The sequence below is a fragment of the Phalangium opilio genome, unplaced genomic scaffold, assembly GCF_054372755.1.
Source record: "Phalangium opilio isolate 3A_F unplaced genomic scaffold, DU_Popi_V2 ptg000070l_1, whole genome shotgun sequence".
In the NCBI taxonomy this organism is placed as follows: Eukaryota; Metazoa; Arthropoda; class Arachnida; order Opiliones; family Phalangiidae; genus Phalangium; species Phalangium opilio.
The window spans coordinates 3,141,598-3,158,469 of NW_028324182.1; the positions used below are offsets into that span (position 1 = coordinate 3,141,598).

Here is a 16,872-nt window from a genome sequence, read left to right on the forward strand (position 1 = left end):
CCGATTTCCCCATAGGAATAACATGGGGTTTTTGGTGCTCCTGTACATCGAATCATTTAAAAACTAAAGCGAAGTTACGTTTCGGAATACTTTCAAATTAACAAGTAACTATTCAAGGTGTGCCTTTTTCAAGTTTCATAAAAATTAATTAAGTCTAAGTATGTTAATTTAATTAAAAATGTAAGTACCTCAAAAGATTATTCTACAGCAGACGACGCTAATTGTTCATTACTCTACAGTAGACGACGCTAATTTGCCATTTCACCGCCTTGAAACTTTAACTTGATATTTTTCAATAAATATAACACCATATTTATTAAAAATTTCTCTGGCGGGTCTATTTTTCGTTTAATTATGTGTCTCGGTTGAAATTCTATACTTAAGATACCTTTTTAATTTATATTTTAGATGTTAGTTTCGACCAAGGCTTAAGTTGCCTTACTTAGGCCATGGATTTATAATAGAAGCTCACGCTTCATGGATATTTCACTGTAGCCTTCAGTAAGGCATAAGGATAGATGGATCAGTGTTGGAAATAAGGATTTTTTTAAAACTGGACCTGTGGCCTAGGTATTTTAATTAAAATAACTGGCCACGGTGCCACTCACTGTAAACGTACAAGGGCAGTGAACGCAATGTCATGGATAATTGAAATCGTAAAGGTGACTGTAAAAGATACGGATTTGATAGTTTAAAAATCGTGGCAGGATGTTGGTTTTGAAGTTGAGTATTAAGCTCGGGTTCTCAAACGAATTGTGAGCCGTATCTTATAAGAATTAGTAGAAGTGTAGAGCCATTTTTAACCTCGTCCTAGAAGTGAAAAATTTCGCATTTCAGGCAAAAAATTGTTTTATAATAGATTAATACAAATGCAGACTGAAGGAACAGATATTATTTAAAAAAGGACTTGGTTTGCCCAAGCCTAAAAAACAAAACGATAAGAGATTTTTCCAGTTGACTGAAGCTCGGATATTTTATTTTTCTTTATAATTTTAAAGACAATCCGTATTTTACTACTCTTTAGAATTTAATTCAATCTCCTGATTTTACTGGTAATGGATTTATTTCCTATAAATTAATTGAAATAAAGAATTACTTATCTCAGATTTTTCATGATAAAATTTTACGAAAATGGAATTGTTGAAAAATCTGAGATAAGTAATTTTTTATTTCAATTAATTTATAGGAAATAAATCCATTACCAGTAAAATCAGGAGATTGAATTAAATTCTAAAGAGTAGTAAAATACGGATTGTCTTTAAAATTATAAAGAAAAATAAAATATCCGAGCTTCAGTCAACTGGAAAAATCTCTTATCGTTTTGTTTTTTAGGCTTGGGCAAACCAAGTCCTTTTTTAAATTTAAGAAACTAACCCCTTAAATTTAGAGAAAACGATGGTTTATAAGTGGTAAACAAGGCCGGAAATAAGAAAATGTGTTTATAGGACATATGTCGTGTCCAGTGGTACCACCTTTGACTGGAAAATTTATAGGACATTGTCCACTTGCGTCGCGTTTTCATAGTCTAGCTGTCAAAACGTCGGAACAATTTACTGCTCAATCGTCCAGTGACCCCCTTAGTTTTTAACAAATTTACGGGACATTTTAAAATTTTATTGGACAATATCCAGTGTTCCGTGCTTATTTCCGGCCCTGGTGGTAAATCACAGGCTAAAATAAGGGTCTAAAGGATGTTCATTACAGTTTAAACGTCTAGACTCCGAGGACAAAACCTTGTTGAAGTTGAACTCAAAGGAACCAATTTGAAAACCTCCCCATGTTGTTGCAGATATAAAATACGCTATTCCATAACTAAGCGTGACTTTGCTTAAAAAACAAACAAGTACACAACTTTATTATAATTATTAATTAAAATTAGAGGTGTGTAATTAACCGTTTCAATCGAATACCGAACGGAATAATTCGATCCGGTATTCGATAATCCCATTTTCACTATTCGATACGAATATCGAATACCGAACTGACTATTCGGTAATTCGGTTAAAGTTCGACTACCATATATTTAGGTCCTTGGCACTAGAGAGACCCACCTTATTTTAAACAAGATCACCCAATTTTATTTGTCTCCTATAAAAACTACCAGCATAGTACCTAGGAAAATGTTTAGAAATACTTGGCCACCAATGAGGAGAGATACTTGAAATTTAGGCGCTTCTAAATGTTTTTCTCCTTGCTTTGTATTAACTATTCGCGGATATTAGGGTTACTACCCGATTAATCGCGAATACTTAGCCTAGTATTCGCGAGTATTGGGGTTAACTATTCGCGATTAATCGGTTAGTAAAAAAATTACCAAGGCCTAACTATTCGGTATTTGATAAGGAAAATTTTTTAGTATTCGATAACCGGTTCGATCTTGGTTCGATACCCAAAAAGTACTATTCGCACAACACTAATTAAAATTAATTCAAAGACTACTTGCGTATAAAATACTGGATTTTAAAACAAGTCAACTTTATTTACGCAATAAATTTTTTATAAACTTTAATTGCGTAAATAAAGTTGACTTCAAGAAGTGATATCTAGTTTATTAGAGAAAAGGTATAAATTCGCGCCACATTTTCAGTTTTATCCCTAGTCCAAACGTAGGTCCGGAGTTTATCCCCGCCTCTAAATTACAACCAGCATCTCATTGGTTCTTGGAAACTCCCGTCAGCGCGACGCGAATGACGAAAATTACTTGTATTTTCCGAATGAGGAGAGGCGAAATAGCCCGGTATCCTTTTACGCCCCCTCCCCTAGTATTTTGAAAGGGGACTGGGACTATATATGGCGCGCGAATACTTAGGCATCTTAGACCTTCCCCCTAACTGGATATCACTTCTTGTTGACGTATTTTAAATCCAGTAAGTAAACAACTTTCTGAAATATATATAAGATTAAAGGCCGACTTCCAGCGAAAAGGGTTCTAGCGAACTGAAAAGCGAGCATCGAGACTAACAATGGAGCGACCGCGCCGATTTTCGAATCCCCGCTGGGGTAAAAGATGAAAGGGTTCTAGCTAACTGAAAGCCGTGCAATGTGGTTCTAGCGAACTGAAGATGTACAATAGAAAACCTTTTAAATTTATTTCCTCTCGAATTTTTGCTTTCCCCTGAAGAAAATTCTCTATTGTGTATCTTCAGTTCGCTAGAACCACATTGCAAGGCTTTTAGTTAGCTAGAACCCCTCCATCTTTTGCCCCAGCGGGGCTTCGAAAATCGGCACTGTCGCTTCATTGTTTTCAGTTCGCTAGAACTCTTTTCGCTGTTGGAAGTCGGCCTTTAAGTGTAAATTTATGCGCGTGGATTTTGATGATATTATCAGAAGGGAATAAATTAAGAGATAAAACGACTTGATTTTTACGCCGTGCAGTTTTTCGTTTCGACTTCTTTCTCGGAGAAATATGGAGGGTCCGGTTTATAACATAACAGCAACAAGCATGTATGGAGATACGGTAAGTTCAGATTACAAACATTTAAAACATAAATATGAATTTTGCTAAACGCTGAGAAGATTTCGGAATGCAATTGTTACTATAAGTAAAATATGTTTTTCCCAAAAGCATGATCCGTAATATCAAAGTATATAGATATAAAAACAAAAAGTACACTTCGTTGAAACTTGGTGGCGCCGTATAATATGAGAAGCCCCGCCTCCTTTATCCCAGAATAGTGTCGACCCCCCTCTACGTATGATTACCTTCCCAAGCCGTGAATAGACTCATAAAGTAGCAGATGCTAGATCTAGTACCAAAAATTAACATTTGGATCGCCAGCATCACGTACTACTTTCTATAAACCAGAAGTGAGATGAGACTAGAAGTACTGAGCTAACCAAATTCTTCACTCGGCGAAAGTGAATATTCTTGATAACACACGAACGGTTGGCCCTCTGGTGGCGGTTTCAGAATTTCCCCTCCAAAACGTGAGACGCTCGCGGTGGTAGACGGTCGAACTAGATTCAAGCACCCGCGTCCGTGTTCCGCGGCTTTAGGATGAGGGAAGGGGGTAGGAAATTATTTTGGAACTCGACCAATTTTTCTCTCACTAGTGTAGGCGCGATTGAAGCGGCAAAATCCTCAAATTTGTTCACTAGTGCCAGGATCTATTACCAATGCTAAAGCCCTTCACTTCTAGTCTCATCTCACTTCTGTATAAACATATGACGTCAAGAAACTCTTCCCTCATTGGTTAGTTCTTGTGGGCGGTTGAGCGGAGGGTAGTTTGCTTCTCAGTTTACATGTCGTCTACAGCCAAAGGTAGGGAATTGTTAATGTAGTGTACTGTTTGCTTTTATATCTATACAATTTTGGTAATCATAAATCAACGTCGTAACTGACCGATTTATCAACGCCCAGCCCAAACCGCTGGCCTTAGAATGCTGAAAATTTGCAGGAACGTTACTCTTAAGTAGTAGGCGCGTACTAAGAAAGATTTTTCTAATCCGCCGTCATCTTAATAAATGGCGCCCAGAAATGTAAAAAATCTTCTCTGTGCAACAAAGTCCTCGCGTTTCAACCGATTTCACAAATATTTAGTACATTGGTTTCCATTATAACATGACATTTACTACCTTAAACATGTTTGAATACTAGATATGACAAGCGATCGACACATTGTGAACCTAAACATTCGGTGTTGCAAACCTAAACACCATTCCTACTTAAACATAAGAAATTTGTTGCATTTTGTGTTAAGGCAAGCGTTTAGGTTGGGCTCAGGTTCAACTGGGGAGTCAACCATCATCTTGACACCAGTGGGAGCAGAGAACATCTATAAAATATTAACCAAGAAGCGATATCTAGTTTATTAGGGAGCAGGTATAAATTCGCCACATTTATAGCTTTATCTCAAGTCCAAACGTAGGTCCGGAGTTAATCCCCGCCTCTAAATTACAACCAGCATCTCATTGGCTCTTGAAAACTCATGTCAGCGCGACGCGAATGACGAAAATTACGTATTTTCCGACTAAGGAGAGGCGAAATAGCCCGGCCTCCTTTTACGTCCCCCCTTGTATTTGGAAAGGGGGACTGGGACTATGGCGCGCGAATACTTAGGCATCTTATACCTTCTCCCTATAGTAAGCTAGATATCGCTTCTTGATTAACCAAGCGTGAAAACAACCGAAATATTTTATTATCGACCGTTGTATTAGCTGCTTTAACTCTTTTACTAGTTCTATAATATTTCATTGAATTTTCTAGCCGTTATGGTTGCTACCTTACGATTCATTAGGCAGAATGACTTATTACATTTTCGAAAACAACAGACGTCTTAAGTATATCCATAAATATGAGGTATGCTAATGACACACAGGCTTCGTATAGTTCATTGCTTTAAATTATTTTGAAAGCAAAATATCTAGAATCTCTTGCATGATTAAAACATAGCCCACTCGATCACGCGAATCACGACGCAAGCTGCTCGTGAGCGCGGATCGAGTGGGCTATGATTAAAGAGAGGGTGAAGAGGAACATCAAGTAATTTTTTATCGATTCTTCTAATTATAAGACCATTCTGCATAGTGAAACATCCAGGAAATACCAGCTCCGAATGAGTTTAAAATTAAAATTAGGTTCAGATTTCAAGGGTAATTTGAAATAAGGACCTCTGAACAATCGCATAACGCCATGTCTTGATCCTGTTAACAACGAGGGTCCCAATTCCGCAAAATTCTTATGGCCCATTTGCGCCATTTAAGTGTCCCAAAATAATAAAGAGGAAAAAAGCTAGCAAACGACAAGGTCTCGGAGAAAGACGGTACAATGTAAAATTGGATTAATAATAGTTACACTTGGATATATCAGTCGACAAATTTTATGACCACAAATGGCTTACGCGACCTTCGCGCCGCGTAGTGTGAAAATCTTGAAACTCCCATAACAAACAAGAAACACGTGACGGTGACTTTCCATTTAAAAACAAGACGACCAAGGGCTCGTAATAGTAGCCACATCGTACGAGTGAATAGCCCCTCTATACCTACCCTAATGAGTGGATAACCCCTCTATACCTTACCCTAATGAGTGAATAATGCTATCTTTTACAATGCTTAAATGATTTAATGTGCATAAAATCAGAGTGAATAGCCCCTCGATGCCCTACCCTAAACAGTGATAAAAACTTCTGCCCGGTCGGTAAAAATTTATTTAATATGCTTTTGCCTCTCCAACCGCGAAGTTATATCTCCTGGCCTCGGAAAAAAATAATTTCTTCCCTGTATTAAGTTTAAAACTCCACCTGTGAACTGTAACGTTAACTAAAAAGAAAAATATTTTCTCTCGACGTTCAAAAATGACGAACGAAAAATTTGATACTGCCAATGGCAGGACTGTGACACCCCTACTACTACTACTACTACTACTACAACATAGCAGGTCAAACTAAGAGCCTCATCGTAGATGTACATCATACGATGTGGCTAAAAAACGGATTCGTGTTCCTGTGCCTTCCTTTTTAGCCTAGGCCTAGGACTATTTAAACATCAACTTAACTGGTTTCTTTTATTATAGAAGGTAATTATATTTGAAGTATAAATAATTTTCTGAAATTAATCTGCTTTATTGTTTTATAAATCATAAATCACCGCATAAATAAAAGCCACTGAAAACGATCTTAACCCTAACCGCCGTTTATTTTTCAAATTCAAACGGAATCAGAGCAGAAGACGTAACAAACGGAAACCAAAAAATAATCATTTCCGGTGAAAACAGCTTGCCGCGTTACCAAATTTAGAACCCCTCTAATGCGCATCCGCGACCGCGGCCAGAAGCACACGTTATACTACGAGTGATATATCCAAGTGTAACTATTATTAATCCAAGATGTAAAATTGTAAACAATTAAAATGGCCGCCGCTTGGTCTCGGTTCGCTAAGCCATGGGACTATTGTTTGTTTTTTTGCATCTATTTTATATGCAAGAGTTTAATATAGTAATTAAAATTAGGAAAAATAAAGATTTGCGCTTTTGGCAATTGTGAAAGTGATTCAAAGAAATCCAAATGTAGAAACATAGGTTTTGTACCAGCCTGTGAAATAGCACACTTCCTCTGGTCCAAAACTAGTTCATTAATTGCTTGGATTAGTTTTTTAATTCAAAAACTGAGGGTTACTGGTCCTCGGGACCAGCTTATTAATTGCAAATCTATAGAACAAAGGCAGGGACCAGTCCCGAGACCAGTTTATTATTTAGAACGCTAGGGGGGGTCGCTGGTCCCAAGGACTAGTTTAAAAATTAGTTTGTTTTGTACCCTTCCCAAAACCGTCACGTTTGTTTACGTTGTACCGCGGTGCGCTAACCCTGCGAAATTGGCGGGCAACTGCGCACAGACGTTGTAAGCAGAAATAAAACCTAGTTTATGATCCTTCTAGATTGAAGGTTCATGGTTCCACGAGAATTTTGTTAACAAGAATGCAGGGCGTTACGCGATTGGTCGGAGGTCCTTATTTAAAATTATCCATAAAATCTCTACCTAATTCGAATTTTAAAATAATTCGGAGATATCACGTGATTTTCCACTTCACCCTCCGTTTAGCTTCGAAAATTCATATCACGAGCTTATAGGGCATTAAATTAAATATATTTTCAGGATTTAATGACGATTTTACAACCAGTAACTTATGACAAACCACCACACAACAAGATGCTATTTAAAATAAGAATACCAACAGTAGAATTTATGCATTCCTGCTACAGATTTCTCTCGGCGAAAAACACCACGTATAACCAGGGTTCAACTGGAACTTTCAACGACATTAGCATTTTCTCTATAGGAGTAAGAAACGTTTGGGAATCAGTCTGGGCATAAGTTTATCATGTCTCTAAGTAGAGATATGGCTGCTACTCCTATGGCAATAGTGTTTGCCTGGCTCCCTTTAATGAAACCATAGACTCTCTCCGTATCATTTATCACCTCAACTTCAAAACAAATTTGTACTAGAGAGCTGCAGAGAACAAAATATCTGTGTCCGATCCGTTTCAATTCCGTAGCCATAAGATATTTTTTTTCCTTTTTCCGTTCCGTTTCCGAAACTCATTAGGTATTCCGTTTCCGTTCCGTTTCCACAAAATCGTTCATAAGCTTTTCCGTTTCCGTTCCGTTTCCATAAAATCGTTCATTAGCTTTTCCGTTTCCGTTCCGTTTCCATAAAATCGTTCATTAGCTTTTCCGTTTCCGTTCCGTTTCCATAAAATCGTTCATTAGCTTTTCCGTTTCCGTTCCGTTTCCATAAAATCGTTCATTAGCTTTTCCGTTTCCGTTCCGTTTCCATAAAATCGTTCATTAGCTTTTCCGTTTCCGTTCTGTTTCCGTTTTAATCCGGCGGAACGGAACGGACTCCGCGGAAAACGGAAAAAATTCCTTTCGGTGCAGCTCACAAGAGAGCTGCAGAGAACAAAAGATCTGTGTCCGATCCTATTCAATTCCTTAACCGTGTATAAAAAATGTGCGTGAGGAAATTTCTTTTCACGCTATAGGATAGGCAACTCCCTATCTCGAAGGACAGCTTATTCTGTACATACGCTGTTACAAGATCGGTTATCATCACGCGCATTGCTAGGTCTCTATGTAACCTAGCTTTGTGCGCGCTGACAAGAGACGAAAAACCTCAGGCCTTAGATTCAAATACGTGCAGTTGGCTGTAGGCAATTTCACACGCATCGAAAACTAAGGCCTTGAGGTCCTTATACTCGCGCTAAAAAAACTCGCGGATACATTAAATCCTGAAGTTTTTCGTCTCGTGACATCACATACAGAGTTAGGTTACATAGAGACCTAGCTTTGCGCTTGCTGAAAACCGATGCTGTAATAGAGTATATACAGAATAAGCTGTCGTTCGATATAGGGAGTTGCGTATCCTGTAGAGTGAAAACTCCTCACGGGTATTCTTTATCCCTGCCTTAACCATAACACATTTTTTTCCTGTTTCCGTTCCGTTTCCATAAAATCGTTCATTAGCTCATCCGTTTCCGTTCCGTTTCCACAAATCCTTCATTAGCTCTTCCGTTTCCGATCCGTTTCCACAAAATCGTTCATTAGCTTTTCCGCTTCCGTTCCGTTTCCATAAAAACGTTCATTAGCTTTTCCGTTTCCGTTCCGTTTCCACAACTCCTTCATTAGCTCTTCCGTTTCCGATCCGTTTCCGTTATATAGATCTTTCTTTCTTCCGATTCCGTTTTAAGCCGGCGGAACGGAACGGACTCCGCGGAAAACGGAAAAAATTCCGTTCCGTGCAGCTCTCTAATTTGTACTGACTAGCCTAGCGTTTCTTTTATCGCTTTTAGAATGTTTCAGGACTGAAACCGCCTCTATCTCACGAGAGAGAGAGAGGGATTTTGGGGTTGCTTAAGTAAAAATTCATTCCCCCTTCCAATGCCTGCCTATACGAAACGTAAAAATCTCCTTTATTCCATTGGATGATTTTTTTTCACGTGACCCATTTAGTAATCGTCTCGACCGCTTGGTGGCTACACCGCGACAGGAATTTCAAAATTTTCTCTCTACGGATCTCAGCGCTATACGAGTTCTGACGTCACAGTAGCCTGCGGAAGATGCCCAGTTGTAACCCATATTTGTGTACTTAGAGGCATGATAAACTTATGGTCTGGGAAATAGCACGCTTCCTCTGGTCCAAAACCAGTTTATTAATTGCTTGGACTAGTTTTTAAATTCAAGAAGTGGGGGTTACTGGTACTCGGGAACAGTTTATTAATTGCAAATCTGTACATAGTTTACACGCAAGGAGGATTCATACCATTTGCACAAGGAGACCAACTTAGAGCGTAAAATAGCAGACGATTTTACACTCTAAGTCGCTTGATCTCCTTGTGTTAATGGTAGGAATCCTGCATGCCTATAAACTATGTATTGGAGAACAAAGGCGGGGACCAGTCCGGAGACTAGTTTATTATTTCAGGCTTTAGGGGAAGGGGGGGTCACTGGTCCCGAGGACCAGTCTGGGAAATAGCACGCTTCCTCTGGTCCAAAACCAGTTTATTAATTGGTTGGACTAGTTTTTATTTTTTTAATTCAAGAAGTGGGGGTTACCGGTCCTCGGGACCAGTTAAGTAATTGAAATCTATAGGAGAACAAAGACTGGGGCCAGTCCAGACACCAGTTTATTATTTCGGACAATAAGGGAGTAAGGGGGTCACTGGTCTCAAGGACTACATTAAAAATATTCTCATTTCCCAGACTGTTTGCAATCACACGGGTTAATCTAATTTTAGGGGACGAGATCAGGGTGGGAAATAAGGATTTTTTTGAACTGGACATTAGGCCAGCGACCAGGCATGCAATAAATAAACTGGCCCATGAACATGGACCAGGGCACGTTGTCTGCTGCTAAACTATTGAAGTGGATAATTAAAATATTTGAGTTAGTGTCTGGACTCTGGTTACCCTTGAATTTTCTTAGTGGTTCCGTGGTCCAAAGACCCCCCTCCGATAAGATTTTTAAAACTGGACCAGGCAATTTTTAAACTGGTCATTTGACCTGTGCCAACGCCTTATTTCCCACGCTGGACGAGATTTTGAATGGAAAGAGAACTGAATTTCCTCTTAAAGGGAGGGTGAAGTGGAAAATCAAGTGTTTTTTATCGATTCTTCTACTAATTATAAGACTAGTCTGCATAGTGAAACATTCCATAAATACCAGCCCCGAGTGGTTTTAAAATTCAAATTAGGTTCAGATTTTAGGATAATTTGAAATAAGCCCCTCCGACCAATCGCATAACGCCCTGTCTTCTTGTAAACAAAATTCTCGAGGCACGCTCCATGTAGAATGAAATTTATTGCGAGATTTGATAAAAATTGCGCGCAATGTGACAATTGTGGCTCGAGACATAGAGCGTGCCAATATAATCTTTTTAACAAAAAGTCAGGGCGTTACGCGATTGGTCGGAGGGGCTTATTTCAAATTATCCATAAAATTTTAATTTAATTTGAATTTTAAAATCATTCGGAGTTGGTATTTCCTGGATGTTTCACTATACAGAATGATCTAATAATTAGTAGAAGAATCGATAAAAACAATCACTTGATTTTCCTCTTCACCCTCCCTTTAATGTTATGTTTCCTTTGTGGGATGGGGAATCGATTTCCTGCCGCCTACAGGGCTAGCTAGTGATACCAAGAAGTGATTTATGTAAGAAGGCATAAGAGGCGTCCGACAGGGGGGGAGTTGGAAACGGAGGCGGGACTTAATATTTTATCTTACTCTATAAACGAACCTTCTATAATATAATAAAATATGGGCGGTACCCTTGTCATGCTGTATGTTTTCCACCATCTATCTCTTTTACCTTCTCGTTAAGCCTTGGTTTGGTTTATGGAGCTCACGAAATCATAAGTATAGTACACTTGATTCGGTTTAGGAATAATTATAGAACGAACGATTTGCATACATATTCAAAATCTAGGTTCAAAACCTATAACTAACTTAATAATGGCAATTGAAAACAACTGTCGTACCGTTTCAGCACCGCGGGCAGCCTCCATTTTCTGTTTTCTTTGCTCGAGTTTTTTTTTCTCTAGTCGGAATACGGGACTTACGAGGTTGCCGCCCCCTTTTTGGAGAGTTGTTCTGCCAAGGCTACGGAGCGCGTTCGACGACAGGGAATGTCAGGCTCAGCCTCTAACTAAAGGCCGCCGACAGGTTATGGCAGCGCCCACAGAAATACCTCTCGTAAATCCCGTATATGTCATTTGCGTCTGTATGACCTATCCCCAAGGGATCCATGAACCATCAATCTAGAAGAACCAGAAACCGGGAGGTTTTTTTTTCTGCTTACAACGTCTGTGCGCAGTTGCTCGCCAATTTCGCAAGGTACGCGCAGAGCGGTGCAACGTAAACAAATGTGACGCTTTTGGGAAGGGTAGAAAACGTATTTTTTCCCATTTGAATTTCCTTGAATCACTTTCACAATTGCCAAACGCGTGAATCTTTATTTTTCCTATTTTTAACTAATTTATTAAACTCTACTTTTAAATAGATGCAAAGAAATTAGCATTAGTCCCAAGGCTTAGCGAATTGAGACTTTAAGCGGCCATTTTACTTGTTTACATTATACCGTCTTTCTCCAAGACCTTGTCGTCTGCTAGCTTTTTTTTTCTTTATTATTTTGGGACACTTTAGCAAGAAATCATTAACATGGGATCCACCATTAAGATTATGACCCATTATATAGAAGGTTCATGCGGGATCCAATTGGAAAGCGCAGAGCAATGACGGGCAAGAAAGGGCTGGGGCTTACTTCTTATATACTGACACCTACGTAAGAGTAGAAGAGTAAAATCTCGCTACTTATGCCTTCTTATATAAATCACTTCTTGGTGATACGTATTAGCATCTTGGAAATTTTTCGGACGGTAACGGTTGAAATTTATTAAGATTTGGATCGGGTTGGCTTGCTCGATCGCTCTCTTAATCTTTGTTGAGATAATTCAACGGCGGATAAATGGAATTCGAAACTCAGCCGTATCTTTTGCTTGCAACAAAGTGATTCTATACTTTGGAGCTCTATTGGGAAAAGGTAAAACGCCTTCTATACAGTCGATCGCTTCCATCGAAAAGTGTTCTAGCGAACTAAAAACCGAGCATGAAGACTAACAATGGAGCAACCGTGCCGATTTTCGAAGCACCGTTGGGGTAAAAGTTGGAAGGGTTCTCGCTAACTGAAAGCCGTGCAATGTGGTTCTAGCGAACTGAAGATGAACAATAGAAATCCTTTTAAATTTATTTCCTCTCGAATTTTTGCTTTCCCCTGAAGGAAATTCTCTATTGTGTATCTTCAGTTCGGTAGAACCACATTGCACGGCTTTCAGTTAGCGAGAACCCTTCCAACTTTTGACCCAGCGGGGGTGGGGCTTCGAAAATCGGCACGGTCGCTTCATTGTTAGTCTTCACGCTCGGTTTTTAGTTCGCTAGAACCCTTTTCGCTGGTAGTCGGCCTTTAATCGTTAACTGCTACGTGTAATAATTTTTACCTCTCCGAGGGACAATGACGTCACGGAGAGGTCTGGGTGGGTGTGTCTGTGTCTGTCACCGCGTTCGCAGTTGGCAAATCGTAGCAAACGTGTTCGCAGAAAGCAATTCTTGGCTTCTACTCTAATCTTTAGGATTAAGAAGTTCGCGGTGATCGGCTATGGTTACGAAAAACGTCCACCTAAGGTTCACGCAATTGCGAGTTTTCTTATCATTTATTGTGAATCAATCGCCTCATAAATACCCTAAATTTCCAAAAATTGTTAAAGAGGAATACGCTTGGATTCAAACGTCCGCAATAACTATGTTTGAAACGATTTTAGGAATAAATTTTCTTTTAACGATTTAACTAGAATTAAGGTGAATTAATGACGAATAAAATAATTAATATCAATTATAATTATTTAAGAAAAACCTCTTAATTGCGTCTCGACTCGGAGAGGTTTATTTTGGTTTCCCAACTTGTTTATGAACACTTTAATGCACGGTTACAATTGTAACCGTGCATTAAAGTGTTCATAAATGCACGGTTACAATTGCAAACGATAATATGGTCGATCACAGATAACTTTAGGAATAAGTCATTCTTTGAGGTTTCTATAGTCTTTCACACGCTGTTCTCCATCTTCATAGCTCTTAATCGTCAAGCTGCTATATCAGACCACCATGGACAGGCAACTGAATGGGGAGCTTGGTTTGCTTATAGCAACACCTGACACTAGCGCTTTGGCGGCGGATGTTGGAAGTTTTTCACCAAACCCTAGTAAAATTCGAGCCATTTTGTATTTTGAGGAGTAGAGGTCCCCAGTCACCGATATGGGGAGAAAAATCTGACAAAATTATAACAAAACGACTCAAGGACTGGGTTCGTAATAGCAGAAGTGAGATGAGACTAGAAGTGAAGGGCTCTAGCATTGGTAATAGATCCTGGCATTAGTGAACAAATTTGAGGATTTTACGCCGCTTCAATCGCGCCTACGCTAGAGAGAAAAAAATTGGTCGAGTTCCAAAAAAATTTCTTACCCCCTTCCCCTCAACCTAAAGCTGCGAAACACGGACGCGGGTGCTTGGATCTAGTTCGTCCGTCTAGCACCGCGAGCGTCTCACGTTTTGGAGGGGAAATTCTGAAACCGCCACTAGAGGGCCAACTGTTGGTGTGTTATCAAGAATATTCACTTTCGCCGAGTGAAGAATTTGGTTTTGCTCAGTACTTCTAGTCTCATCTCACTTCTGGTAATAGTAGCCACATCGTACCGTACTTAACAGGCGTAAAGAGAATCTTTTACAATGCTTGAATGATTTACCGTACATAAAATCAGAGTGAATAGCCCCTTGATGCCCTACCCTAAACAGGGAAAAAATTATTACCCGTATAAATTTACTTACGCTATAATTGTTAAAACCTGGGGAATAGAAGAACAGATAGTTGCAGTGAGCATCCCCTCGATGAGTTTACAACATAAGACTTAAGCTGATGCACACTTATCACATCTTATAAATTTCTAACCAGAACCTTTAGAAAGAGAAAGTTTAATTTTAGTGGTTAACCTTTAGCAATGCTAAAATGATCACACACATAACTCTGAATTAACTTTACAACATAAACTTATGCCGAGGCATGCTTATCGCACCTTATAAATTTGATAGTTTTAGTGATTATCCCCTCGATGAGTTTACAAAATAGACTTATACGTATCGCATCTTATAAGTTTATAACATGAACTTATGCCCAGAAGCGTTTGAAAGAGAAAGAATTCGGTAAAACACCCAACTTGAGTTCTATCTCTAAGTAAATCCCGAACTTTTCATTGTATAGAAAGTTGTTAGAGTGTGAGAAATTTTGAAGAGAGAATGAAATTTCTCATTTTAGGTAAGGCAATATGACAAATTTGTGTGGTCATAAAAACATACAGATACTAGTGTTTGTTCATTAATACTCTCACAGTGCATCCGCATTGTACAGTTATAGATAAATAATCCTTTTTGCTTTAAAATCACCAATGAATGAAAAATATCACCTTAGAACAATTTATCCCTTTTCACTCTAAGTGTGTTCATTAATATGTGCAGAGTACATTCCCAATGCACTGTTATAGACAAATCATAATTCTCTCTCTTTGAAAATCACCAATCCCTCCTTTCACTCTCCCTTTAAAAAGACGAACGATACTTCTTCTTCTTCTTCAGCATCTTCAGACCAAAACAAACTAATACCCCCATCGTTAGATGTACATCAAACGATGTGGCTAAAAATGAGTTAAATTTCATTATTTATTTTAGCCTCTCGCATTAAGATTCATAAATGATCTCTCAAGTTAGTTTTTGTAAATATCACTCTGGTATTGTTTATAAAGTCAGTTTAACACTAAGCCTTGGCTTTATTTCTATTTACGGGACATTTGGCGATAAATTGCGGTCGGTAGACGCGTGAGGGCGCGTGCTACGCTTTGCCATTTGTTAACGCGGGTTTAACGTGGCTTTGCCTGTCCATGGGTTAGATAGTCTGAGCAAGGTGTAAGGGTTGTTGGGTCTGTTGTGAAAGGACTTTAATTTTTTCCCTAGGATTTGATATTCCGGCATTCGTAGCAATTCGCATCATTGTAGGGCTCTTTCTCTTGATAACTGTGATTCTCATCAACTTGTTCAGCAGTTTCATGAAAGCCAATTACTTCACTCAGAAAATTGAAAATGTCAACACAATAGCGGACTTCATGAGAGTTCCAAACGTATTGGGGGGTCCTGAACGTTTTGGATCAGCCCGCAGCTCTATTTGTAAATCGGTATCGTCTATTTCATTTACTTTAACCAGGGATAGATTTAGTTTTTGAAGTAGGAATGGAGAACGGTTAGTATTTACTTCGGTCCGACTCAAAGCCCAGTATATAGCCCCTCCCTCCAACACGTAGCGAAGATTATCTTTTTGGCTCACTTAAAGTACGTTTTGATGACGTTGCTACCGGGGACGGCGAAAAATACGTTATTCGTTTTTACCTCTGTCGTTATGACCCGCCTCTTCTTTCATACCCCCCCCCCCGTGTTGGGGAAGTGGGTCCGGGACTTTGACGCGCACCCAGTCTGATTACTCTGTTCTCCATTCCTGCCTCTAAAATTACATCTATCCCTACTTTAACCACCATTATGATATTGAAAAGTCACTTTTTTACAACTTCGGTAACTATAATCAGTAGTATCATAAGTTTATCATGCCTCTAAGTAGACATATGGCTGCTACTCCTATGGCAATAGTGTTTGTCTGGCTCCCTTTAATGAAACCCTATACTCTCTCCGTATCATTTATCACCTCAACATCAATACAAAACTGTACTGCCTAGCCTAGCCTTTTAGAATGTTTCAGGACTGAAACAGACTCTATCTCACGAGAGAGAGAGGGATTTTGGGGTTGTTTTCAATAAATTTAGGTTGAATAAATCGCTAGAAGACTTGGTCCCTCCTCAATAAGATTTGTAATTACAACTACAGGGCTGATACTAAGTCACTTTTTTGAAATTCGGTTACTAAAAATCACTTTTCCAAAAATTACTTATTATTTGTCACTTTTTTATTTTATTTTTGAGTCGTGATTTACGCCAAGTGAAAACCATGCTTTACACGCAAAAATAGCGAGATCGCAGTTGATCAAACCCCAAAATCGTGGACCTAATGTTTAACTTAATATTTAAAATCAATCCAATTCAAATTAATGTATTGGTTTTGATTTAAAACGACACCAATTACTTTGCATTCTGAGCTGTGCTACAAAAATGGTTTAATATAATCAGGTATAGATTTAATTTTAAAAGTGGAAATGGAGAACGGTTAGTATTTACTTCAGTCCGACTCATAGCTCAGTATAGAGCCCCTCCCTCCAACACGTAACGAAAAGTT

The 16,872-nt window shown here is 38.8% G+C and overlaps 1 protein-coding gene across 1 annotated transcript; it reads left to right on the forward strand.

Moving 5' to 3' along the window:
• Window positions 1-1,716: 1,716 nt before the first annotated feature.
• On the forward strand, window positions 1,717-16,354 carry LOC149661098 (uncharacterized). The gene is made up of 7 exons (XM_089843770.1): window positions 1,717-1,843; window positions 3,376-3,457; window positions 5,207-5,299; window positions 7,593-7,778; window positions 12,191-12,277; window positions 12,394-12,535; window positions 15,550-16,354. The coding sequence occupies exons 2-7, from the start codon at window positions 3,407-3,409 to the stop codon at window positions 15,813-15,815; spliced, it is 825 nt and encodes a 274-aa protein (XP_089699896.1). The 5' UTR covers window positions 1,717-1,843; window positions 3,376-3,406; the 3' UTR covers window positions 15,816-16,354.
• The last annotated feature ends 518 nt before the right edge of the window (window positions 16,355-16,872 follow it).

Coding starts and splice junctions, on each gene's coding strand:
- LOC149661098 (XM_089843770.1), top strand. CDS start 3,407: ATGGAGGGTCCGGTTTATAACATAACAGCAACAAGCATGTATGGAGAT. Junction 12,278..12,393: donor TCTTATATACTGACACCTAC/GTAAGAGTAGAA, acceptor AAATTTATTAAG/ATTTGGATCGGGTTGGCTTG. Junction 12,536..15,549: donor TGGAGCTCTATTGGGAAAAG/GTAAAACGCCTT, acceptor TTTTTTCCCTAG/GATTTGATATTCCGGCATTC.